Here is a 27,435-nt window from a genome sequence, read left to right on the forward strand (position 1 = left end):
AATGCCTGATGGGAGGTTATAGATGATTAAAGAAGATTCTTGATCTCATCAAGCAAAGTTATTGCTAATGTGGGCCAGCACCGCTGCTCCTACATCCCTCAGCTGCTTTACCATTGGGGGTCATGTGTCATGTTTTATTCCATGTGACATGCAAATGCCTTTCTTAGATCAAAAGCGACATGTTCTGCTTAATCATGCACTCACATGGTGCGTCCAGATAGAAACCCTGAGGAGACACAGACGCTTTTTTTCCCTTCTCTTTTTAAAGCTCAGCGTTGGCCACTGAGGTCCAATTAGTTGGAACTGAGGTCCATTTGTTGGACCTTATTAACGGCACTTGGATCAATCTTGCTTCCCAGAGTTAGTGTTTTAGTTCTTAGACTTAAAATAACAGAAATAAACAGCCCACAGAAACACAGAAAGCAACTTTTTCTTCATTTTATTATGAAAATAAGTATAAAAATATAAATATAAAACAATATGACTCGGCATTCAAGCAGCATGAATCCAGTGTTTTCCTACAACGTACACTTTCTGGTTACATGTTACGCCTACATGATGAAATGATTCCAGTTTGACAAATTAACTGCACCAACCGTTCACATGGACATTGCCGATCAGACAAATAATAGCAAAGAGTATATAGGATGTTTAAAAACACTTTGTACATGTACAGTTTTCCATGGAGTGACTGCTCTCCCAAACACATTCCAGTGCCATTAAACATTGAGGGTATACAATACTGCTATTGCTCTGCTCAATTACAAAACACATTTCCACGCCATTGTTCACAAAAAAGTCCTAAAAGTCAAAAGGCATCTTTACTTATTTACTTATTATGACCAAAAACAGTAAAACTTTGAGAATCGGAGTGTCCTGGTCAAGTTCTAATCCTCGTCAGCCTTCAGCGCACGTGAGTGCATGTGTGAGAGTCAAACAGACAACTAGTGGACTAGCGCACTAGCTAGCGCAACGGACATGAACAGATAATTAGCTTGATACATAGGTAGGCTGACGGTAGACTTGCTAGCTCGCAGGCTAGCGGGACGAAGAGTGGGCCTGGCTAGCTCGCTAACAAACAGACCGACTGGAAAAAACGGGATCAGGCTCTTTCTAGGTCTCCCGATCGGGGCTTCTCCCGATGTACATTTCCGCTAGCTTCTTGAACTGCGGTCCCCAGCTGCTGAGGTAATCGTACTCGTGGTCCCCCTCTGTGGCGGAGGACTCCAGCGAACTGAGCGATTCCGCCAGAGAGCCGCTGCCTTCGTAAGCGTACGTGGCCAACGAGTCATAAGGGGGCGCAGTCGGGTCGCTATCGTTCTCTTGAAGCCTCCCGTTAATGAAGTCTCTGACGTCCGTGTTATCCTTTATGGGTGATGTCCTCCGAAAGGAAAACAGCATTTCGGGGATGATGTCCCTGCGTAACTTGTTAGCATCCATCACCTCGGGGTTGCGTAAGGTTCCGATGTCGAAGGCCTGCGTGTCCTCCTCGCCACCGCCCTCGTCGTTGTAGCTGACCACGTTGTCCCGGACGTCATCTTTGGAGATGATCAGAGGCTCTTTCTTCCTCTGCCTCTTCAGGGCGGCGAACAAAACCACGATCACTGCGCACAAAAACATTGGGAAAGAGAGGTTACGTGGCCCAAAAAAGTATACTGGAAAGGCCCAACAAAGTTACAGTGAACCCATGCTGTTAATATATTGCTAGAAGATGGCACTAAAGCAATTGTTTTCTATTCGGCATCGTTATGGCCTAAGTGAAGCTCTTCACATAATTTAATCATAGTGCATGCCACAAGTTGGCACCAAACCAAGATATTTCCATTAGACATGGCTTTGGCCTGAGCACAAAAACGCTGATTCGGTGATTTATTTATTTATTTTCCCCAGTAACAGAGGATAGGTTTCCCACCAAAAATCTGCAGATTCGTGAATGCCTAACTGCGAATATGTGGAGGTTCACTGTATCACTACAGCATTGGTATAACTGCACAGTCAAATTTGGAAAAAACTTACATTTACAATAAATGTTCCCATCCACCGCCCCGACCAACCACCCCCCCCTCCCCTCCCCCAACCCTTGCAATCGGTGAAAATCGGCAATATAGAGAGACGACATAAAAACATTCAAACAAACAAAACATTTTTTAAGTTTAAACCAAATCACACTTTTTAAACACATTTGAACTTATTTAAACCCACTTTTTAAATACATTGTAAACAAAGTCGACAACTGGTTCATGCAATTTATCCAGAGCTGATTCCTCCTAACATTCTCCACACTGTTTTTTTCATTCTTTTCTTTTCTCTTCCCAACAAATTCAACACCCTCAATATGCCTGCTAAAAACCCCAAAGCACAACTCCACCCACCACCCCCAGCCTTTGTTTGTCTTCCTTTTTTGAGTTTGTTCTGTAATTGACACTTGTACCTTTCTGTACGTGTCTAATAGTCCTGTAAATGCTGCATATATATTAAATAAATATTTTTTAAAAAAGGTGGGTGGGAGGCGGGGGTAAGGGGCGTTCATGCTAACATGTAGAAGGCATTAGCGAGCGCCAGGGAGCTTAAGTGCAGTGGAAAACATATTTGCTGCCACTGATGAATTCTCAACGCTGCCTCAGGCATTCTTCTTCTATTATTAAAGATTCAATGAGAGAGCTTTTTCTTTCTTTTCCCTTGAATGGCACGTTGACTGTATAAAATGTACCTTGCGCTGAGGATACTTTTATTGCTGGCCGGCACACAACCTCTCAAATCTCCTTTCATTCTTTTAGCAGCGGCGACGCAGTCAGTGGTTACTGAGTGAAGAGTGAAAAACAATCTTTGAATTTTCGACAAGCACGAGTCCTTCACCTTTTCTGTCCTCACTGCGGGTGGTGTGGTGGTCCACTCGCTTCCCGGCCGAGTGCTAATTACAATGTGGCGCACGCGGGGTCGGACGGGGGTGCAAGGTGGCTGTTTGAGTGGCGCCCTGTGATCATTTCTGACGGATTGGCTGCCGTGTTCTGGGACGCGACAGAGTGGGCGCAGTGAGGAGGACACACACAATGCTGATGTTCAACTAATGGACGCAAGCTGAGGCCAGTGTGATCTTTTGTCAAGCGCGAAACCCGTTAGATGGAGAGCAGATGTCGCGATGGTTTGCTGGCGAGGAGAATGATTGGGTTAAACTCTCAGTACACCATAGACGCTTTGGCAAAACGTTTGGATGACAAACGACGACTCAATCATGGTCGACTACACCCCTTAGATGGCCCTGGATCTTAGTGCTTCTTCCTAACCTAACCTTCAAATCCTCACGGAAAGTTCTCCCTGGAGTGTAGAAGCTGGGGATTGGTGACTAGATCCCTTAGATGACCCTGAATCTTCAGTATTTTCCTAACCTAACCCCTCAAATTTCATGCACAGTTCTGTCAGGAGTTCTGTCAGTTTCTGTTCTGAAAGCTAGAGATTGGTATGCAGCTACGCACTCTGAAACAAAGTCAATGAAAGCTGGTGAAACTCAAACTCAACATGGAGAAGATGGAGCTCGTGAAGTGCTAGGTTCGAAGCATCTCTCTTAGCATCAACTCCATCCACCCTCTCAAATCCATCAAGTCAGCTAGCTTTCTTCCTGAAAAACAATCCAAGACTTGCCCCATCACTGACTGTCGCCGAGACCTTTGATTATCTCTTATTTTCGAGTCTACTGCAACGAATTGCTGTATCTGGGGTGCCTTGCAAGTCCATGGACAGGCTCCAATACAGTATGCCCAGAACTGTGCTGCCAGAATTTTACCCGCTCAAAGCCCTGGCAGCACATTACCCCCGCCCTTTCGCACATTCACTGGATCCCAATCAAGTTTGTGTACTCTGAACCTTATTACCAGCAAATCCCTCCAAGCTTTTGGCCCCACCAAACAGTGCATCCGGAAACTAGTCACATTTTTTCCTGTTTCAGCCTTATTCCAAAATGGATTGTATTCATTTTTGTCCTCACAATTTTACACACAGCACCATATAATGACTTTATAATGTATTTTCAGATTTTTGTTCAAATGTATTAAAAGAATTAATAAATTAAAAAAGTAAATCATGTACATCAGTACTCACAGCCTTTGCCATGAAGCTCAAAATTGAGCTCATCTGGTTTCTTTGGTTTAATATACTGTAAGTATACCTGTGGTGAATTCAGTTGATTGGACACCTGTCTTTTCATGGTTCCAAACGCATTATCACGGTCCCACACGGCAGAACTTACTAAGCAGAATGATGACGCAGAGCAATATGGCCACCAGGGCGCCGGTGGTGAGCCCATCAGAGAAGGGCAGCACCTCGGGGCTGCACGACTGCATGTTGCCACGGCTGTCGCAGGCGCAAACGCGCACGATCAGCGTGCTGGTACTGCTCTGGATGGGGTAGTCGTTGTCTGAAATTACCACAGGCAGAAAATAGACGCTCATCTCGCGCCGGCTGAAGCCTCCCCGCCGGGTCAGGATATTGGCGGTGTTATCTGCAGGAAGAGGAGAGAGAACAATGAATGGTGACGACCAACCTTTTGCTAACCTTGTCAAAACTTGTAGCAAGACTGGACTGCTAATATTTTTGTAGAAGTCACCGCATGCAAAAAGTTATAATTACACTCGCAGGGGAACCTGTGCAAAAGTAACAAAATTTGCTCACCTTCCCGGTCACTAATGGTGAAGTTTGGATTGTCTGCCTTAATACTGAAGACAAACTTATGTCCAACCAGGGGCTCGTCTGTATCCACAGCACTAATAGTTTGAATCAACTGTTTGAGAGTTGAAAAAAAGAATTAGCAATGTGGAGCTAGTTCGGGGAATTAAAATGATCGAAAGATTACAGGAATCACAATGATCTGCAAATGAGCTAATTAAAGAATTAGCTTTCTCTCGTTTGGCTCTGCTGTGAATGACAACAACTCTTGGATGGCGACACAGACGTGCGACTGTGCGGCGCTAACGTGCTAACGGCAACCTTCTTCCTCTCTCAATGTCAGCGAGCGACCGGCTTTGCTGCCAAGTCGTCTGGTACTTTGCCCAATGACGGTTTGGATTGCTGTTTGTTCTCTCAACTTTACTTTTTCCTCATTGGGTAAGCGAGTTGGGTATTCAATGTGCAATATAAAGATCAATGACTTGTCTTTGAGCTGTAGTCATAAAATGTGAACTGTGGAACGGAGTAGTTATCATTCCTTACCACCTCTCCACGTTTCACTTTGCAATTCATATTAAATTGCACTCATTAGTTCAGTATTAGCTACGTACCTGTCCTGCTTTGACGTTCTCGCAGACGAACGTGTCATAGGACATGGCAAACTCCGGGGCGTTGTCATTCACATCCAGCACTTTGATAAATACTGGCACACGGGCAATCTGACGTGGGTTGTCTACCACAAACAGAGGGGTTAAAATTGTTAGTTTGTCGGTACAGGTAGTACACACTAATAACCAACGGGTAAAAATTGAACGTTGTACTTATTTCTGCAGCCATCACGGAGATGTTGTGCCATTTGGACATTTCTCTATCCAAAGCTTTCCGGGTTGTAATGGTGCCATTTGAAGAATCGATGTTAAAGAGCCTCTCGAGGTCGGTGTGACGATCAATGGAGTATCTGCACCAAGTCGCCAAAGCATCTCATCAGTGCTGCCAAATTTTCTACCAGCATCGCATGCTGGATCTTTCGCTTTCGAGGCTAGCCAGATGTAAATATTTTGTTATTGTATGCTGCAAGCGTCTGCACGTAATCTACTGCCAGTAGTTTTTCGTAATGTTGCCAGACAAGAAAGATCTGCAGGGCTGCAACTCGGGCTGGGGAAAAAAAATCCAATAACTCTGCTAAGTTGACTTCAAAAATAGGTCGACGCAGAATTTCTGCCTGGAAGCTCCCGCCGGGACAACTGATAAACTTTGCCAAAAACGGCAGAGGAACGTCTGCAAGTGATTTTTAGGACACTATTAGATGTGTAATGTACATATAACATGACATAACAAGTGTGCATGGTCGTCAGCGTTTTTTTTTTTTTTTTAATATACTTTACTCTATTAAATATCTATAGGATAAGCAATTCTAAAATGATTCGAGCGTAACAGTCGCGACGGTTCGTTTGTAACTCACGTGTGTGTGTGTACTACCGATTACTACTGATTGACGCAGCTCAGCAAATACGGAGTGCTACAGTCTGCTAACACTGCATGGTGTACTTTACCATACGTTTGGATGATTTGAACAGTGACTCTCTGACTCTCGATTCGTACATGGAATGATGGGTTTTTAAGAGGTGACGAACTTCCTCTGAATTGAAAGTAAATAAAATAATAATTAATAATTAATAAATAATTAATCTCACTTAGTTTTCGAGTGTAAATTATTGCGTACTTGACCATCTTGTTGTCGGCGTCGGGGTCCCGGGCCGACACCACCCCCACGAAGCTACCGGCGGCCGTGTCCTCGTGCACCTCGATGATGTAAGGGTTGCGTGTGAAAACGGGGGGCTCGTCCACGTCTTCCACCGTGACCTTGACGGTGGCGAAGTCCTTGAACTGCAGACCCTGGATGTACCTGGCGTCCAGGTACGTGTTTCTCACCTCGACCCTGAACTCGTAGTCCCGCTTGCTTTCATAATCGAGCGCCTGCAGATGAGAGGGATCAGCATCAGGAATCTCACCGCAGGACTGTAATACGCACTTCAGCGTATTCCATTTGCCGGCCTTTATCTCAACAGCGCTCTCAATTGGAAGCTACAAGTCAGAGTGAGGAATGCTGATCGGGAAGATCTTGGGGGAAAATGATGAGTTTCTGGCAAAAGACTCCTTTGATATTATTCGTTTCAAAGGCTCAGGATATAGCTGGTTTTATACGTCCCTCTCCAAAGCAAATTCTGTCATTTATCCTTTCTCATGTGAATGAACCTTATCAGACAGCACTCTCTAATCCAAAACGCTGCGATTGTGCGTTGAAGTTACTCACTATGAGACATAAAAGCTGATAAAAGTTCAGTTAAATGAAAGCACACAGGAAATGCGCTCAGTTTCACTCCATCCAGGAACTTAAAAAGTGACAAGGTAATGCAGCGCGAAAGCGTGATAACAAAGGCATTTTTTTTTTTTTTTTAATCGGGCAGTGGTTCAGGATTCTTTCGGGGGGGGGAAAGTGAATTAGGCAGATCTTCTTGTGGGGTTTAATGTGTCTCAGCCACATTAATCTCCTGTGTGGCGCTCTACGTTTCGGTGCCAGACGTTTCTCACAGATGGGAAGTGCTCACTGCAGATCATACCAAATGCCATAAAACGGGTGTCGAACTCACAGGTCACATTGCAGTTATGGTGCACCTTAAGAGAGCCGTTAGGACTGAGAACATGATATAAATGTATAGTCACCACATCAATTGACCCTGCATTTCATTGTTACTATGCATATTTTTAACCACAAATTGAGATTGAAAGAAGACATAGAAAATAGAGACAACCAACTATAAAAATGATGGTTCAATTTATGTGAAGAAGGGACTTCATATGCAATTTTGTTACAGATTTTCTGCCAAAATGAAAAGAACATAAATTTAGCAAGAAACACGAAATAAGCGCACTTGATTTGCTGCAAAAAAGGACACGATCCAATCTGCCTCGATTTTGACACGTGCCATCAAAACACCAACTCACCCTTTTGATGACGACGACGCCCTCCTGCGTGGTTTTGTCCGTGACGATATTGAAGTTGTCGTGGCCTCCCACCACGCTGTACTCCATCTCGGCATTGCGGCCCACGTCCGGGTCGTCGGCTTTGATGCGGCCGACGGCGCTGCCGATCTCCGTGGACTCCACGGCGGTGATGCGGAAGGAGTCTGAAAGGGGTCATTGGAGTGGGTTGTGTGATTAACTCGAGGTCATCTGTTCAGGGCGTTTTTTGACCCGTTTTGACAATTAACAGCAATAAAAATACCTTCAATGACTTTCTGACTTTTCCTATAGAGTGTACACTGAGGCTGTGCTACTGGACACATTCTAAAATAAATTTTCGATTCATCTGTGTGTGTGTTAAATCAAGGAAGATGGTTGTAATGGTGGAAACTGTGAAAATGTACATGCCAGAAAATATAGTATTTTTCATGGCACATTGCTAGCAGTGGCCAAGAGTGAATTTGAAACGGTCCCGAGAAACTGTCTGTCTTTGAAACATGCGCCTGTTGGTCTTTGAAGGGTCATGGGGGAATCTCGAAAGTGTAAAAGAACATAATGATCGCACTAAACATAAGGAACAGACGGAAGTCAGAGGGTCCTTTACACAGGTGCTCGGTCTGCCCGTGTAAAAACATGTACCTTTTGAAAAGGTCTGTAATCTCTAAGGGTTAACGAAGGAGATGCTTACGATTGGCAAAGCGCGGCGGGCTGTCATTGACGTCAGAGAGGGTAATGCTGACCGTGGTGGTCCCCGAGAGGCCCCCCATCTGTCCGGCCATGTCCTTAGCCTGGATCACCACCTGGTAGTTCTCCTTGACCTCCCTGTCCATGCCGGGCAGTGCTGTCTTGATGGTTCCTGAGAAGAAAAAGAACGACTGACACATTCTCTTCCCTGCTTTAAGTCGTCTTTCTCCTAATTAGCTTAGTGTTTTAAGAGACGGATTTGCAGGGTTAGTGGCGGAAAACGTGTCTTTAGCGGTGCTTAAGAACGGGGAGAAAGAAATCCTCATTCCGCGGGATGCTGTTTAATGTTCCGTCACACTCTTAATGAGACCTTTTTACAGACTGCATACGAGCAGGGGGCTCACTGGCAAGGCGGGGGTTGCTTTGCTCAGCATACCGTTCTCAGAATCCACAGAGAAGTAAGGCTGTCCCTGCAGAATGCTGTAGACCAGCTTGGCGCTGTTGCCGTACGTTTGGTCGTCGGCGTCCGTTGCCGTCACGGTAGCCACAGAAGTACCTGTAAGAGAAGAGAAGCAGGAAGCTGTGAGCCTCTATTAAAGCTAGGCCCCATTGTCCTCATTTTGTATACGTAGTAGGTTGACTTTGCTCAATTTTTCATCCCAAGCACTAACCCGGTCATGAATAAACACTGGCTAACACCAAGAGTTTTCTTTCTAGTTTGTAAGAAAGAGGTGAGGAAAAAAATACTCTAAATTGTCCACGAGTGTGAATGTGAATGATTGTCTGTCTGTCTGTTTGTTTGTGCCGTGTGATTTGCTGGCGCGAAACGTTATAGAAAATGGATGGATGGCGGGAAAACGCCGCAAATGCAATCAATCTGGAGGATTACTTGCACCTGCAGTGTACATTTGATCCACAAGAGGGCACTCTGTTTGTTTCTTGAAATGTTTAAAATGAAACACCTAAAAAAAAAAAAAATACCCCTTTAGTCAGGCAGACACCACCTTGCAATATCTTGCCCTTAAATAACCTCGTAAACAGGCCGTTAAATGTCGGCTCTGCATAACATTGCGGTTGAATGATAACGCCACTTTATTGCGCTTATTGCGGTGAAATGTCACGGTCGGAGCAATAATGAAGGCTGTCTATTGCGGAGGGGGGAAAAAAATAAAAAAAGAAATCAAAAAGAGAGTAAGTGAGAGAGAGACGGAGAGAGAGGCGTCCTGTTGCCGTTCCGTATCCTTCACAAGGCCAGGCCGCAAATGCCGTCCTTGGCATTCAGGAGACCTCCGCTGCCGTGTACCGTTCAGGTCGCCGAGTCTGGCCGCCTACCAACGAAGCCTTGAACATCTGTCCCACTTAGTGCCAGAACTGATGGCTGCTGCCTCTTCATGGCCGGCTGACTTGATGAAGCGCGGTGTTCACTCCAAACGGTTTATTAGTCGGCCCGATGACTAACGGCGACCCTGACCCATATTTACTCAGCATCATGAATCCCCCAAACAAGCCTTTTTGTTATTTGCCACGCAGATAATTGGCTTTTGATTGACCCCCTGATTGCTCAATTGTATTCATTTGTGACCACGTAATTGAGTGTTGTTTTTTTCCCCAACTGGCATTGGATTATGCTTTATAGGCATAGCGCTTATATTCAGGCCATTTGGTTTATTTATACTCTGAACGGAATGAAATAAATGCGGCCAAGCAAATCCTTAATTGGAAAGAGTGACAATCAAAACATAAAGCGTGTGGAGCATCTATTAAAAATGGAAAATGACATGGCTTGTTGTGAATGTTTAATGAGTCTGACCAAACACAAATCACGTGAATATAACATCACGTGACGACTAAACGAGCGCTGCCGCTGTGTGTTCTATTTATCATCGCGATTTAATGAATGAACACGAACGAACGGCCGCTTCTCGCTCTCTAATTCACTGGAAAGTACTTTAAATATTAGCATCGACTGCCATTTCAGACACTTTGGATTTGCACTTTCTGTTTGTTGAGCTGCAATACATTTAATACACACAAATGAACGTTTTGGATCAGGCAGCAAAAGACAAAATAGAAGCTCATAGCAACGGGTATACTTCTTTATCGACTAGTCACTAGTATGTAGCTTAGCTCAATTACTTTGACCTAAGCAGCTTTTAGCTAGTGGTATTCTTTGTTGCTAGTTTGTATTATAGTCCGACTCCATGTCACTTGTATTTTTAGTAAAAAACATATACTGATTTCTTGTCAACTTGACCAACCTGTCAACTTTAGTGACATAACAGCAACTGCTATTATAGTTTATCAACTAGTCGCTACTATGCAGCTTAGCTTGCTTATATTTTTGGTCCAAACCAAAGCAGAATTTTTGTCAATTTTAGGAACTGAAATTAGAAATTTTCAAAACTTATTTTGATTGGATCTCACTTATATTTTTGGTCCAAACAAACGAATCTTTGTTGACTTGATCTCTTTTAGACACAACAGTAGAAGGTCAAAGTAGCGTCATAACAACAGTTAGCCTGACATGCTGCTGAGCTAACATCTCATCTCATCTATATTTTTTGTCCAAATTAACGCTTATTCTTTGTCAAGGTTAGCATATTTTATCAAATGCTAAGCGAACGTATGTACAGTATATGCTTTACATTGGCAACTTTGTTACTATTATGTAGCTTAGCCCGATTGCGTCTCCCTTGTATTTTTGGTCCAAACCAACGCTGATTCTTTGGGAACTTTTGCTGACTTAAGCAACATCAAATGCACTTCTATTGTACTTCATAGCGAGCATGTAGTTGGCTCAATTAGTCATTTTTAATTCAAATAGAGGCTGAAAATTCTAGCAACTGCTACTCATGTCAACTATCTTGAGATGTGTACTATTCTCACTTATATTTTTGGTCCAAACCATCGCTGGTTCTTCATCAACTGCTTGGTTGACATCGTCTGTAATACGAGGGTTTAATTCAGTGGCCATCTAGCTTACATTTTTGGTCCAACTCAGTGCTGGTTCTTCCACTTTCAGAATATTTGCACTTTTTTCAAAATCAATGTCCCCTCACCGACGTCTGACATCTCTGGCACGCTGGCGAAGTAGATGTCCCGCTCAAACTTGGGCGCGTTGTCGTTGATGTCGTGGATCTTGATGTTGAACTCTGTGTCGGGTTCCAGCTCTTCGTTGGTGATGCGATCCAGTACCTTGGCGTGGAGCGTGTACATGGCCTTCTCCTCGCGGTCCAGCTTCTTGGTGGCGTGGATATCGCCCGACTTTTCATCGATCAGAAATAGCGCGCCGGCGCCGTCTCCCGTCAGGACGTACTTGACGGTGCCGTCGTCTTTGTCCATGTTGGAGTGTATCTGGGAAATAAACGCAGAGTATTTTAGAAATAGATATGGATATAAAGATTTTTAGCCTTGGCGTGTTTTTTCTGTTTGGAGAAGAAGCCCTTTGAGCTACGATTGCACCTCAGCAGTCAGGTTGCAAAACACAACTTACGCTCCAAAGCTGCATTCAAAAGCATTTTTAAGTGCGATTCTTCTAACTAATTTGCAGCACTCGAACATTCAAGTCATTAATTTTTTTTTGTATCGGACGACCACGTCGGACCAAATCGATGCAGCGGCGGCACATTAAGCGCACATTACGTCCCATAAAATCCCACAGAAGACCTTTTTATGCTCCACTTCTCCTTTCTTCTTTTCAAGCAGGAGCTCTGATCTAATGTGTCTCCTATTTTGTCTTATTAGCACATCTTGCTCAAGGACATGGAACACTACTTCTCGGTGGTTGTTTATGGCTGATGACGAGGCTATGATGTATTGTAGTATGTGCTGTTTGTAGAACATTTTCCACATAGATCACCGAAAAATGCGAGATTCCATTTCCTGTGTGTATATTTATGGCTTACAAGTTTTTAATTTTTTTTTTTTTTTACTTATGTTATAGAGATTCTTTGGTGGCTGCCTTTGATGGCTAATGACATCACAAAACTCTTGAACCCTAATTTTAAACACTAACCTTGTCTTGAAATCCTCATTTTAAACCTTAACTCTGACTTGAAACCCTTGCGGCAACATCATAGGAACTAGTTTTCTCCCATCGACTAGTCACTAGTTTGTTTCTTATTTTAATTGGAGTTCGCTTATATTTTTGGTTCCAAACCAATGCCGATTCGTCAAATCCAGCAACCTTTTGTCGCCTTAACAACTTTTAGCAGTTTTTGTCACTAGCATGTATCATAGGTTAATTACATTTAGCTCACATTTCAATGTGTCTTGTCGTCACAGAAGTCCTCACGACTCTCGATTTTTCTTCCCCAAAACAGGCGAGACATGCTAAAACGTCCCGCCAGTTCCTGTGACATATTTCGCAAAGCACGGTGTTGGATTTATCTTCCAAATTGCACGGTTGAGGAACAACTAGAAGCTGACCTGCGGCTGCGGCGGCAGCTAAAATTAGTAGCCTTTGACCTATCCATCACCTTCTAGGAGAGGGTGACAGACGCTTGATTCAAGCTCATTACGCCCGTGGATCTGTCAGCTGCTATTTTTAGAGCGCTCGTCTCGTGCGTTCAATGACAAGTCATTGTACGTCGCTGTACGACTTATTAATATTAATGTTGCCACGCTGTGAGGAAGCTAATTATTTGTTAGCTGGCTAGAAGACTGATGTCAACGGCTCAAGTTTGTTTTGACCATGCGGAATGTAGGTGTAAACTTTGTGTGTGTGTGGGGTGGGGGGGATAGGATTCTGTCACTCGGTGATGAAAAATGAGTTTAAAAGTATCGTGGTTGCCAGCTAGAACTTCTACTCGCCTGATTTGCGAGTGTGGAAGGACGTCGGATTTACAAGGCCTTAGAGACGCGAAGGCGGGGCCTGTGAGTGACAGCTTTATGCCGACGAGCTGTTCGCAGGAATTTGTTTGCATCTAAATGGGCTTCCACGTGTGCGCTTACCATGAACCGCCCGCACCTTGTTACGACCTGCAGGGCGCCGCGCAACAATCGACTCCCAGGACAACATTTTTATCGTTATTGTCGACAGGAGCTCGTAGCATTTTCCATCAGCTGTCATCGGCTTATTTCCGTCATGGCAAGCTACGCCGCCAGGCTGTTTACAGCCTAATGTGCTGTGTCTTTACCAACGTGGAATTCGCTCGGCATGTCTAGTCTCAAGAGGCCATGCCTGAAAAGATGCAAGAAGGCTTACATTTTTGGTCCAAGTTGGCCATTTCCAGGCGTAGTTCAAAGATGAAATTGCGCTAGAGATTTTGGCCGATTGCTACCAAATTTGAAGCATGCATACTAGACAGATGCATGTTGCTAAATTACCGTTCTTGTCGTTGCTTGTGGTCGAAGCATGGCTCGCGACGTTTCATGACTTGCCATAGAACATAAAACTCTAACAAGTCAATCAACAGACTTTTTTTAAAGTTCCACTCCGAAGGCCAGTTTCCCTCAACAACAACATGTATTGTGAATAGACCCACAAAAAAAGTCTTAAGAAGCCAAACCTCAAAACACATTTCAGTTTTGGTTTCAATAGCAATTCTAGATCTGATTTGACCGTTTCCAGGTAACCCTCAAAGATGAACCTATCCCTGAGATTTGATTCTGATTACCAATATTGTACCACATAAATTGTGGCACATTATAGTTCCTGTCATTTAATGTGGATTGAGCATGCCTGTGAGGTTTGATGATTTGCCATCAAACAACAGATGACTTTTTAAATAAAAATTTTAAAAAAACATTTTGTCCTCGGAGCCATCTCTCCTTGACCCCCTGACGTATTCCAAGAAAAGTTAAGGAGGGTGTGGCATGAAGGACTTTCCGAAAAGCCCTGTACATTTGAAATAAGCTCCTGACACTTCGATTGTCTGTAAACTTGCACCGAGGACCTAATCTTTAACATCTGTGCTAATTATTGAACTTCCAAAACCAAACGTCTTTTCCCCCCCCTGTAGCCGTGCAGATTGTGCAAACAAGGAGTGCGGCAAGGAATCTAAAAATAATTGTGTTGAGCCAGGCTCAGTTGTGCGTCACAAGCAGGCAGCAGAGTACAAGAAACACGTTGTTGCAGCCTCTTACAAATCCTTACATGAAGCGTCTCCACGCGGCTTTCGCAAAATCAAATGCTAGCACGGTAACAGTGTATTTGCGCACATTTGGTGGCTCCGCTTGAAAAAAGAAAAAGAAAAACGCCTTTTCATGGCCATACAACACAAGCACAGAGGAGAGCCTTGATGAGTGAAATTGCCTCGCACAAACACTAAGGAATTGTCTGCAAAGCAAGGAAATCATTGGCAATTCTTGTCAGCCCTCCGCGCCACGTCGCTCGCTGCTGCAGCGAGGAGATAGCGGAACAGAATGGAGACGGAATAATTACTCTTCCGCCCGCTCTCGCTGTGTCTTTACCGTTAAAACAGTGCAGCAGCATATAGTGCGTTTTCTGCAGGTCCGACTCGGACCGCACGGTAGCTGTAGGCTGCTTTCTTTATATTCTATTTCTTTCAAGTGGTGAGCGAGGCCACCGTCACATCTCAAGGCTGGCAAAAAAGATGAACACAGCCAAAATGAAACGGTAATAATTCTTATGAAGGCAAGGGTTTTATGAGCCAGGGCACAATGGAAGGTGCCAGCGCCTTAATGGGATTTTGCTCCCCACTCGCCCCCGCTCGCGTGAAGTTTGTGGATGTATTGCTCAGCATTGCAAGTGTTCGCCGGCTTTAGAAGTGGGCTGCCGCAGCTGCACACAGTCAGCCATCGCACTTATTAGCCGCCCTGTGAAAGTCACTTCAAATGGGATTGGATGGGTTTATGCTTTCCATCCGTGCGCTGCCACCGCATCGCTGCCAGGAAGTGGTGGCAAGTAACAAGTACAAATACATCGTTACTGTACTTAATTCATTCACTGCTACGGATGTTTGTAACTGTCAACTGGAATCCAACTGACGTGTATATTCGTTAAAGGTTTTTCGAAGGGCACACGTGGAAAAGGTTCTCGCCCAGCTTGTCAGTGAAATTCTGGTTTCTAAACTGCTGTAATGACTAAGAGATCCCTGTAGATGGGCGCATTGCATCGCTTTGGATTTGAGATCAGCTAGCATTTGAGTAGAAGACAAAGATTAGCGAACGAATCTCACCGTGTCACGTCAATTATGAGGTTGAGAAATGCTAACCTGCTGGAAGTCAGACAAGTTTAGTTTAGGCGAGTTTGCACCTTGCATTTGAACAGAGTATGTATATGTATTGTATCATCATCATTAACATCCCTCCACCATCTGTTGACATAGTTACATTACAGTGAAACTATTGTTTCTTGTGCTCACAATTGCCATTTTTTTTTTTTTTACAGGTATTTTGTAAAAACAAAATGTCTTTTTTCGAACCATGGATCCTGTTAAAGGGGAACACGATTTGTATGTGTGTTTGCCTTCAGGTCTTCTCTTTGCTCTCAGGCACCATCATCTTATAATTGATCTGCACCTGTGGAGAGCAGCTGGCTTAGCATCCAGTGCTCCTGTATTTACAAAAACAAAACAAAACAAAAAACTGCCTGCAGTCATTTTGTCTCTCTGCTCTTTGCCTGCGTGAGCTGCTGGTTGTATGTTCTTGTACTTAAACTAATTAAGTGAACCTTTTTATTAAAATTCAAGCCTTGTGGAGTACAGTTGTGAGGATAGTTTAGACTCTGATTTTTGTTTGTGTTTTGTTTCAAGTCCAGTGTCAGATCAGGTCCAATTTTATTCGGTTTTTCAGTTTATTTGGCACAACCGCCTCATCCCACACTCCTCCGCTATTGCGTTCCTGTATTAGCAGCTTTCTGTTGTTCAATAAAATCTTTTTTTTCTTTTAGGCATACACAAACTCTGGCTTCATCTTGTTATTGTTGTGTTTTTATCTCCTTTCCAATTCATCATCTAAAGAGTCATAACAGTCCTAAGAAAGTGAACGCTGAGATGAAGAAACAGATTATGTCCATTAGATTAAAACTTGAAATTTTAGGAAAAACATGAGCGAGGTTCACTTGTAGTAGTGCTTGTAGTCTAATTGGGAAAGTTACTGTATGTACAACACTAAATCCTAATCGATAAAGGCTTTGACACTCGCCAAGGGTGTTTGAAATCATTTCTAAACTGCGGACCTCTGTCCACGAAAAGATGGAAAATCTGCTGAACGTGAGGACAGAGTGGCGAAAAAGGCAAACAACACTTGACCAGACTCTTGCTACATCACAGCTCTCTGTTCAGGGTGTACTTTTGCCACCTGTGGTGCCAGTGGGCTGAAAACCAGCGCCTTCATGTTCGTGAAAGAAGTGCACAAACTCTGTCTTTTCTTTGCATGGCATTTGATTGCCGCAATCAAGAAATCAACCTTTTAAGCGAGCGCGCGGGGGGCCGAATCACGAGGTTTGATTGAACATGAAACAAACAAGGCCTCCCGTCGCCGATGCCAAGAAATGATCTTTACGAGTTGGACCATCAAGGAAGCGCCATTAAGTGCTTTCCGTGTCCCTTGTCGCCTCGGTCTCAAAGAGACAGAATTAGTAATACGTGAGCACCTCCCCCTCGACACCACTGACACCCACCCCGCCCCCCTCACCCTCAGCAATTCATTACGGCCGCATGTTTTTTCTGACAGCGGAATAATGAAGGATATTGGATAGCAGAAATGAAGCCAGTGCTGTCACGCAGCTGCAGGGAACATCAAGGCGAGGCGCGTGGCAGCCGACGCATCAACAGATAACCCGCCTCACACTTGGCATTTACTTTGCTGCCACATCACATAACACAACAAGGTGCATTTCATCCGCCTGGCTGATTGATATGCTTTCTTCTTCCTGCTCCCCGCCATTCCATTTGTGTGTGTGCTTCCAGCGTGATAGCAAAGAAGTTGTCACTTGTTTACCGCCGAGGATGAGGTGTGTGATGAAAGGCGGCCTCCTCCGAGAAAATTGGCTGTCGACAGTCACCACATTTGCCTCGCCGGAGTTGATAAGTGTAGCGTTTCTTTGCTCATCACACCTGTCTTTATTGCGCCGGCCCCGGCCCGGCTGACAGCAGCCCCCTCTCCGATCCGGTAGGAGCGCGAATGTCCCACAGCTCATCATTTTCTGACGGGAAATGCGTTGCGCTGCAGTTTAGGAAGCGGCGAGACTCGTCTTGCTCGCATTTCCACGCCGAGCCGCAAGCTGCTGGGTGGAATCAATCTCCGGATCCTTAAGACCGGCGCAGTTGGCCCGAGACCTCGTTGTGTTGGTTGCTCGGACGCGCTTGCTAACAAACTCTGAAAATCGAAAGCGAGCTGCCCTCCACGAGGTCTCCTGCAGCCAGAGGAACTTTTGCAGCTTCTCTGGAGACCAAGTTTTATTTTGAAAAATCAATACGTCACAACTGATTGATTACCTGCTCCAGTCTTGCACTTCCTCTTCTTCACGTTCCCATGTCAAACAAAAGTCTTTAAATACCTCCGCAGTCAGCCAGGTTCAATACTACACTTCAGCAGCTGACAATCATGATGTCAACTCGCTCGCTAATTTGGAAAGCCTTTAAAATAGAAAAGGTGTTCCAATTATTCTACAATAGTAAAACTACCTACAAAAACGACTACAAATTCCCTCAGTAGGCCTACCGACCGGATGACACCAATTTGAATGTCTTGATCCCGATCGGTCCTAATTGGAACAGCGATATTATTTTTTAGTTCCAAGCCAAAGCACCAAATCCTCCGGCCGCATTCAATGACGTAGGCTAGGAAGTATCGCATCTCGTACAACTGCTTTCCATTTGGGTGAATTTCCCGAGTGGAGTTTATTAAAATCAAGACACCTGGAATCTACCCAAAAACTTGCCGCGTCGAACCAAAATGCACGACTCCCTGTTCAATCCTGTGCCTGAGTCCTTGGACTTTTTCGTATGGCTTTTCATAACAGACCTACCCACCTACAGACCTACCCAGGTTTGTCTCTACAAATGAAAAATCCGTCAGAGCTTCCGGTAATTACTTTGGACCCGATCTATTTGGGCACATATGTTACCTTGCCGACGTACTGATGGTCGTTTCCTGTGTATTCCTCCATCAGAAAGAATTGATTCCACATCCATCCCCGCTTGGAGCGCTGCAGAATCCTGGCGTCGCTCTCGGGCATTCCAAACGCATTCCCGATATTCCCAGCCGCGAGCGGCAGGGCGGTGGCGGGCCACAGCGAGCACAGCGTCAGGACCACCTGTCCGATGAGCATGGTATCCGAGTCAGCGGGGGCACAAGTCCGGAATGATGAGGACTTGGGAATTACGGAGAGGAGCTTGGTACTTGAAGACGGCTGCTAGGTAGTGTGAGCGCAACACGCATTGTATTCCTCACGGTGACGCCAAACACCTGCGGGAAAACGGGAAACTTGAGTTACAAACGTGTGTAGATCTGAACGAGCACAGAATACACTACAGGGAGTCCTCGGCTGTTCAAGGTTACGTATGGCGCGCAATGAACTTTACCTTCAGTTAGCATCAAACCTTTTTTTTGTATTTGATTTAGCATAGCCTAAAAGTGTTTTTCATAAAACTATTTATTTTGACTTTAAGACTGTCATCTTAGGTCAGTGAGTCGTTGGACTACGGTATGTTCCCAAAAACTTGGGTTCTGTCCCCCGTTCACCGCAGGAGTTACGTTTCAGACTCTCTTTTAATAAGTAAAAATCCGCATTGTCCTAATTTTATATTTTGTCATTGTTTTTGCAAACTCCAAATACTGGAGACTAATTCCTCATGTGTTTTTAACATCCTTGACCAATAAAGATGAATCGGATGTTTCTGTTTCTAACGTAGAGACCATGTAAAAAGATTTTCTGCAAGACTTAAATGACCCATCCCACACACTGTAAAAACATTTAAATACACTTTTAAAATTCATTGCAAATGGATCTGTAATCATATTGGAACTTACACTATTTTCAAACACACTATAATCATATTTCAACACGTTTTTCTGTTAAACATGAAAAATGATGGACCGTGATAGGTGAACTGCGATATAGCGGGGGATTACTGTACTCCAAATTCAAAGCACACATCAAGAATACTGACGCTTAGCCACACACACTATTATCAAAAATGATGCTTTGACAAAGATAACTGGCAACGCACCCTTGTAGATTGACCAAAATGTATGTACAGTATTTTAATAGGCAAGTAGATAAAGGCCCACTTAGGGAAGAGATTACCCCTCCAGAGGGAGCATGAGATTGAAAAAGTAATCTGGTTTTGATAATTATACATTTACACAATGTGTTCTTGTTTAACGAAATTAAACATTCCAAATGTTACTTTCCGAGACGGCCTGTCGGTTTCTACAACATAAACTCAACGTTAAAGCTTGATGCGTCTTCATCGTGTTTGTGCAATTAAACATGGCGATGTCAAACACAGAACATTTAAAATCACATTGCGATACAAAAAAAGGTATGTTCAAGGTATGTATGATGTCAGCACGCCCGCAACACTAGTAAGGATAAGCGGTACAGAAAATGGATGGATGATGTATTCATTTAGCAAAATGTGGATTATGGCGACCAGTCCGGGAGTTGAAATACTCCAGTCCAGGTTTGTAACCCTTCGCGCTCCCCAAATTAGCTGGGATGGACTGCAACTCACTCGTGACGCTGAGGACGAGCCCAGTAGAAAATGGACGACTGGATATAGGATTGGGATTATAGTTCGCATTGGTTTGAGTTGAGTTGGTTTGTCCTGCAGTGCATCGTCACAAAAGTTAATGTTCCTAAGAATTGTGAGTGGAGATACCTCCAGTTAATGAGTTGTTGTTGAATTGCAAATATCATTAAGCATGATGGGAAAAGTAATTTCCACGTGAAATAATGTTTTATTAAGGCTGCAATTTTCCGTCTTGTGTAAATTTATCACCGAGGTCGATTGTGTGTTGCTACAAAACCCGAAAGTGTACCTTGCATGCAAACCGTGTTGAGTCAGACACATTCATCAAACGGGATGCTTGTATTTACTGAGCAAAGTAAGCCACGCTCGTCTAATGCGTCCCCAGATGCAAAGCGGGCCTGCGATCGGATGAGTGACGGGCCTAATTCGTCCGTCTGTGAGTTGAGTTTGGTCCGTGGCCTCAAACTATCCCACCGCAGCTCCTCTGTCAGATACTCTGAGATTAATCGTGTCGCTCAGTGGTGGAATTTCAGAGCTAATTTGGTCTTGCGTTCATTACTTTCAGTCAATCCCTTCGATTCCTTTTTTCGCTCCTTTGACGCCACGATGCAATGCAAGACAAATCACCCTGTCCGGTTTATGAAAAGTATTTCCTAATATTGGCACTCTTCTTCCTCTCTGAATCCCCACCAGGACTTGGAGCTGATAGGTAATTTGGCCGCCCTTGAATAATTGATGGTCTTTTATGAAGTTAATTGTAATAAATCTCTCTTTCTTAAAGAGCTCATTAAGTACTGTATGTTCCCCCACATCTCCAGCCCAGAACTGGAGGGGTGCTCACCAGTCCGTGACTTAAGCTCTTCAGCAGGGACTCAAAGGTCAGCGGACCACTTGGAACCGATGGCCCACAATTTTGAATACCAGGAACACACAAGACCACAGCCACTTCCGTGCAAAATCGGTGAATCAGAGGCGTAACGGGAAAGTCAAGAGTAACGGCAAAGCCAGGACGTATCAGGATTTGTACCACCGATGCCGTGAATGAATGCCTGACGACATAAGCGCCGTGACTTATGTATTACTCATCGGACAGTGACAATTTATTTCCACACAGGGAGAAGTGAGTCTTGGTTGTTAAACTTCACATCCGGGTCACAGCTGGCCGCTCTTCCCTTTCATGCAGTTTTGCCTCAATACTCAGGAAACTCAAGGGTCGACTTTGACCCACCCATTCCGTGTCGGTGCCTTTCGCACTTAACAGCTACTCGGGAGAGACTTTGACAGGCAGTGTGAAAGGAGGCTTTTCACTATATGGACGATATGAGGATGTAATTGGCTGTAGAACAATAAAGGAAATCTTGGGAGTTCTGAACAATATTTATCTGCAGGAATCGGTGAGAATGTGAAAATGGGATGGAATGTCGTCGCACTGAGATGACCGTTTTATCTTGGCTGCGGGAATAATCCCACTTGTGGCTTTATCCACAATCAACCTGGGATTGCCTGGCAACCAATCCGGGGTGCAGTTCACCTTCCGGGAGAGAATCCAGCCCCTGTTGTGCCTCTGAACAGGATAAGCAGTATCTGTCTAAAGAATAGGCTGTAATTTTGAGGGCTCCTTCAACCATTGAAGGCCAAAGAATGGCCGTTGTAGTGCTTTGGTACACGCATACAGCAGCTGACTCATGACCTCTGATTGCCTTGCAACCAGTCTTTCACCTTTCAGGACAGACTCCGGACCGTGATGTGTCCCTGGACAAGATGAGTACTATAAAATAATGCATGGATGGATGGATAGATATCCAAAAGCAACCGGTGAGAATGGAGCCACGATCCATAAGGTCTATTTCAAACACAAATGTCCTTAAGAACCCTGAAAGCCACAACTAAATTCCTGGAGTAGAACTCCTGAAGCATCCCAGCAGTAACACGCAAACGTGTTTACTTTGTCGAGGTCACCCTGGAGTCTCGGAAACGATAAGGCGGATGGCGATGCGGGTTTCCGAGGTAAACGTGTTTCCCGTCCAGAGATGACATCATCTGCGCGTTGTGGCTTGATGATCCTGTCTCCATTTCTAATTTTATTTTCCCCATTATGTGGACGCGAGTGTGACGCACGCCTTCTCCAGATCAGGAAAACGCCGCCTGGCAACTAATCTGGGCTGACGCTTGTTATTGCATTTTCTAATTAACATTCCCGCCCGTCCTTGGGCTTTAATAGCATTCTGGATATGAATCCTTGATGGGGGTGCGCCTATCACGCGTCGGGATTCTTCCAAACACTCTATTAAAGGATAAGCAAGCGTGCGGAAGCCTTGCCAGTTCCTATGGACTCAAGCTGCATTAACTTATTCAGCCTATTAAAATCAGCGGGAGTATTAAAAAGTTGTTTATGACTAGATTAAGTCAAAAGCAGAAAAAGAAAAACTTGGGATGTGAAGGGGCCAAATGAGAGCGAGTGCACTTTTAAAGTGGCGTCCCGCGCTTGTTATCCTTAATCTTGTGCTAAGACGCATCCTGGCAGGCGCTCGGCTCCACTCCATTTGTGTAATCTGCAGAATTATACATTCTTGTTTTGCTGAATAAGAACCTCTTTGATCAGACGTAAACTAGCTGCTCATCACGAACGAGAGAGAGAGAGAGAGAGACGCCTCGCCGGGCATTTTGTATGCTTCCCGTAATTGAACACGCTCACTCGCAACGGCAAACTTTAAGCGACTAAGCACTTTTTGAAACGTCACTCAACACTATAGGGCGGGGAATTAATACTCCACTCTCCAGCCACAGGATTAGGTACACCGCAATCTGCGGCATCCAAAATTCTGCCTCCACAAAGATGGCGATGCTCAGTTCGGATTGACACTGTCGGATTCATTAGAGGGGGAGAGTATTTATTTTTTGTTTATACATGCAACACGTTGTAAATAGAACTGAATGCATCTGCCTTTGGTGTACCCCAAACTTTGTGACATTTAGCAAAAAAAATCAGGACCAAATCAAAATGCATATAGATAGACTTCATTAATACTGAGACATATTTCATCGAGAAATTCAAGTGCAGTAGAACACACCATCGTGTAACATGTACAGTATGTACAGTGTTTCAATGAAAATATGAGCTTTTGATGTCATTAGATTAGTCAGGGTGTACCCAACATTGGAGCCAGAGAATGTATTCGTTTAGAATCCAAATGTCTATTTTCTTCTAGACTCGACTAGAACACGGCCACATGTGTAACACGCATGTTACATGTTGGAAAAGAAATATCTCCGCCATTCGATTGGTCAAGTGTAACGAGCGCCGTAGCCAGACAGTGTATGTATTACATAACTAATGATGACCAAATAAACATTATGGAAATGTATTCGTATCATCGCATAGGTCTCGTCCCATTTTGAATCTGTCACGTTAAGATCTACACCAGGCAACATGACCAAGCCCAATTACACCATTTTTATACCATCATAAACAGATCGCACGTACATGAAATATGACACATTAATAATGCCGTTAACTCCTCTGGAGATGCTTATAACCGCTTAATAAATCATTAACAATCCTGCATAATTAGCTATCATAGTGGAGAAAAGCCTCATTTAAGCAGTAATTAGCCCTAAAAACAGCACCGTGTTCTTCCCTGTGATTATTACCAGGAAGTCTTTCAGTTAAATATTCCCAATTTATGGACTTTCTGTGTTGCATTTGAGGAGCGGCTTTAACATGCGAGGAAGTTGGAGAAAAACGACCTTTAAAGGCTGCCAACGTGCTCTTAAATTGATTATGCCGTGAAAAGTAAGTGTGCACTTTATGGTTTATGAATGGTAATAAATTGTCCAGAGTGTGTTAGTGTGTGAGCGGATGTTTTATTCTGTGAACGCCGTATGAAAAAGGGGGAAAAAAAAAAAATCATCATCATTTTAGATGCTGTGTATTCATTATTATACATGAAGGCTTATTAAATTCAGTGAGGATCTTGAAATGAACGCGCTTCCTGCTAGATGTTTCATGCACTCAATGAGATGACCTCCACCAACGCCCCACAATCTGTAATTCGAAAGTCGGTAATTCACATTCCACCAAAATTTGCAAAATGTTGTAACATTTCATAAAAGTGGAACAAAAGAAGTCATTGATACACATCAATATTCATATCTTACAACAACAACAAAAAAAAAAAACAATCCTAGAAGTCACCTTAGTGTTTCACATAATATACAAATAGGCACTGGAGATATTATATGTAATGTATTATTTTACTGCGTTCATTGTTTAAACATGCGCAGAAACGAGCGCACACACACACTTTTAAAACTACATTATGAACAAAAACATGATCTTCTGCAGACTAACAAATAATCCAAGTATGATCATGTCATAAATGAGTACGATCCTCATTGCATGTATGTGAGACTACAAAAGCCAGCCAAAACAAAATGTTTCCATCGCTCACATTGGCAAACTCGGCGTGTTCCACAAATGACAGAAGCTAATCAAGTAGCAACTACACGACTGGCCACGTCATAAACAAGCATGCTTCGTCTTACACATATGTAAAACTAAAAACAACCTTCTCATGTCTGAAATTCATATCAAAATATGAAGCACACATAACAGTGTAACACAAGCCACCGTCATAATCATGTCTCAACCGAGTGCGACCGTTATTGCATGTATGTAAAACTAACATTTTCAGCCAAAATGGAATGTTCGTGTCTCACATTGGCAAACTTTGCCCCCCCAAAAACTTAACCTGGCAACGATCAAGCCAATCAATCTTTTCATGTTAACATATATAATGATGCCATAAAAAACAGGCATGTACATTATTACACACACGCACAAAACTGCCTTGAGCGAATTTAAAACATTCTTCTCTCTTCCATTGGCTTACTTTGTCCTAAAATACTATTCATGATGGCAATCAAGCAATGATATCATTAACAAGCATGTTCATTAATAAGCGCATGTAAAACGACATGTTAGTCCAGATAGGTCAAAGAGCAGCTCGCCCCGTGAAGCAAAATTTTAAGAAATCCTTCACACGCTTCAATATGTCACGATTAATGACCAAGTGGCACGTTTTTGGTGAGCGCCGCGTGTAAGACCACCAAAGTAAAAGTCCTGCAATTGTGAGGCAGGACCGCGGCGCCTCTTCTCCACTTGGTGGAGCCCTCGACCTTCCGGAATCTTCCTCCTTTCCCCTCTCAGGCAGGAAGGCCTCCGCCGGAGCTCAGTGAGCCGTGCTCGTGTTTCGAAAGCGATATTGTGACACTGAGCACGATTCCTTGTTGAGAGACACACACACACACATACACACACACACAATCCTCTCCACTTATTTAAAGAAAAACCGGAGGCGGAGCACACTTGTTCCTCATGGACGGCTGCATCCATTTTAGTTGCCCGTCCACTACAGAAGAGATGACGTTTGATGGATGCTCACGTGCATGCACGCCGCTGTTAGCTGGCTCATGTCTGTCAACTTATTTTGCCACTGCGGAGGTGAGAGGGGGGGGAGGGGGGGGGGGGGGTTCTTGAATCGGATCAACAAACCTCACAAACTCAAGTCTAAGCCATGAAGTCAACATGCAGAGTAAGTGGCGATCCATCCATTTCCTATGACGGGGAAGCTGGAGTCTGTCCTAGAAGACTTCAGGCAAACGGCAGACTGGACTGTGAGGGCACGTACAGATAGAGACGACTATTCGTGTTATCACAGAGTGAGAAGTGACCGCACGCCGCCTGCCTGCACCGAAGTCAGCCGAGTGCACCGCCGCGCCGCCAGCGACTCGAGTCCGAGACCATCCGTTTTCCATTCATCCTGTTTAGAGCGGCAGCGAGCCGGAGCACTTCCCAACCGACTTCGGGCGAAAGGGCGACTATACGCCCACGAGGCACACACAGAGGCAGACGAACGTTCATTCATCGTCCCTGAGCGGGAACTGAACCCGTGCCCCCTGCTCCGAAGTCAGGCGAGTGTACCAATACACCATCAGTGACTGCAGTCAATCACTTCAGAATGAGAGACGTCAAAATCACATTTCTTGTATCCGAGCTCTCTTTGAAGTTGCATTGCTGCAACGATGCAAGCAAGAAGAAGATTCGGCATCACAAACAAGCTAAAAAAACAAACAAACCAAAACAAGCGGTCTTACTTGCGTAACCTGCAGGATGCCGCGATGCTCCTCAGCGGTGCTTAGCAGCCGAGCATCTGACTCCCGCCGCCGGCGACGACATTCCAAGACTGACAACGGCTCAGCTGCTGGGAGCGTGTGAGCGAGAGTGTTTGTGTGTATGCATGTGTGCGGATAGGCAGCGAGAGAGCGAGAGAGTGAGTTCCTTGTGCGCTGTTCCTCCCTCCCTCACTGTGGCCTCTCCCCCTGTTTCCCTCCCCTGTACTTTCTTCTCTTCCCCCCCTCCTTCTTGTGTCTTTCTGTGTAGCGGCGCATCACTTTTGGCTCTGGGTGTCACAGAGGACGAAGCCGAGGCGACTCTGCTCCTGATTGGCTGCCATTGACAAGTTGGCGATAAAGAAAAGCAAAAGGGGTGAGGAGGGGAGAGAAGTCAAGAAAGCACAGGAGGGAGAGAAGGGGTGGAAGTGGAGAGTGCTGCCCTACATGCCAGGGAGCAAGGATGGACACTTGTATCCGTACGGTTAGGGTTTCAAGCCGTAGTTCAGTGTTTCAACTAGGGTAAGGGTTTCACGTTATGGTTTCAAGCCTCAGTCAGGGTGTCAAGTTGGGGTTTCAAGCCCTGGTTCAGCTTTTGAACTAGTGTTAGGCTTTCACGCTATGGTTCGGAGCCTCGGTTAGGGTTTGAAGTTGTGGTTGCAAGGCCTGGTTCAGGTTATGAACTAGGGTTAGGGTTTCACGTCACCTCGGTTAGTGTCTGTTTGGGGTTTCAGCAGGGGTGGACGCTAGCTTCCACGTGACGGGCTAATGGACAGATGCGGTCGTGCAAAGTTAGGGTTTCAAATTGGTTTTGGCTTTCAAAGGTTGGAAGAAATATCAACTATGCCGATCAACCCCAAAATGATACTTTGAAAAAACATTCATGATGTGAACAGATACAGCGTTCCTATGACGAGAGAAATGGCAATCGTACTTAATGATGAAAACAGAGAACCGCCGTTGGAAAAAGACATCCAAGTATATGCGGGCAATGTGCACGATAACGAGTGGAGTAACGCTCTGGCCGAAGCTGTCATGACAGACGCGTGACGATCAGAATTGCATTTGTATGCGTCGGTTGTAACATGACTCACTTGTATTTTTGGCGAGCGGACCACACAAAAAAAACATTTTGCTTTCATGGCAGCTCCGCGAATAGGCCCGTAGTCTCGACTTTCTTGCTCTGACGGTAACCGAGACAACAGGATCTTGAAATGGTTCTGCTGTCGCT

At 44.5% G+C, this 27,435-nt stretch overlaps 1 protein-coding gene and 1 long non-coding RNA gene across 2 annotated transcripts in view; one reads left to right on the forward strand and one right to left on the reverse strand.

Annotated features, from left to right (window-relative positions):
• Positions 1 to 423: 423 nt before the first annotated feature.
• On the reverse strand, positions 424 to 26,372 carry cdh10a (cadherin 10, type 2a (T2-cadherin)). Its single transcript, XM_061758765.1, has 12 exons — positions 26,190 to 26,372; positions 18,404 to 18,744; positions 11,427 to 11,721; positions 8,804 to 8,923; positions 8,372 to 8,539; positions 7,666 to 7,847; positions 6,383 to 6,636; positions 5,481 to 5,617; positions 5,271 to 5,392; positions 4,666 to 4,774; positions 4,244 to 4,495; positions 424 to 1,604 (listed from the first exon to the last, which is right to left on the reverse strand). The coding sequence occupies exons 2-12, from the start codon at positions 18,605 to 18,607 to the stop codon at positions 1,114 to 1,116; spliced, it is 2,334 nt and encodes a 777-aa protein (XP_061614749.1). The 5' UTR covers positions 18,608 to 18,744; positions 26,190 to 26,372; the 3' UTR covers positions 424 to 1,113.
• Positions 18,558 to 27,435, forward strand: part of LOC133470401 (uncharacterized) — a 70,645-nt gene continuing 61,767 nt past the window's right edge. The window contains exon 1 of the long non-coding RNA XR_009785971.1: positions 18,558 to 18,695. This is a non-coding gene — a long non-coding RNA (uncharacterized LOC133470401). The remainder of the gene's footprint in view (positions 18,696 to 27,435) is intronic.

Source organism: Phyllopteryx taeniolatus, chromosome 20 (assembly GCF_024500385.1).
Source record: "Phyllopteryx taeniolatus isolate TA_2022b chromosome 20, UOR_Ptae_1.2, whole genome shotgun sequence".
Taxonomy (NCBI): Eukaryota; Metazoa; Chordata; class Actinopteri; order Syngnathiformes; family Syngnathidae; genus Phyllopteryx; species Phyllopteryx taeniolatus.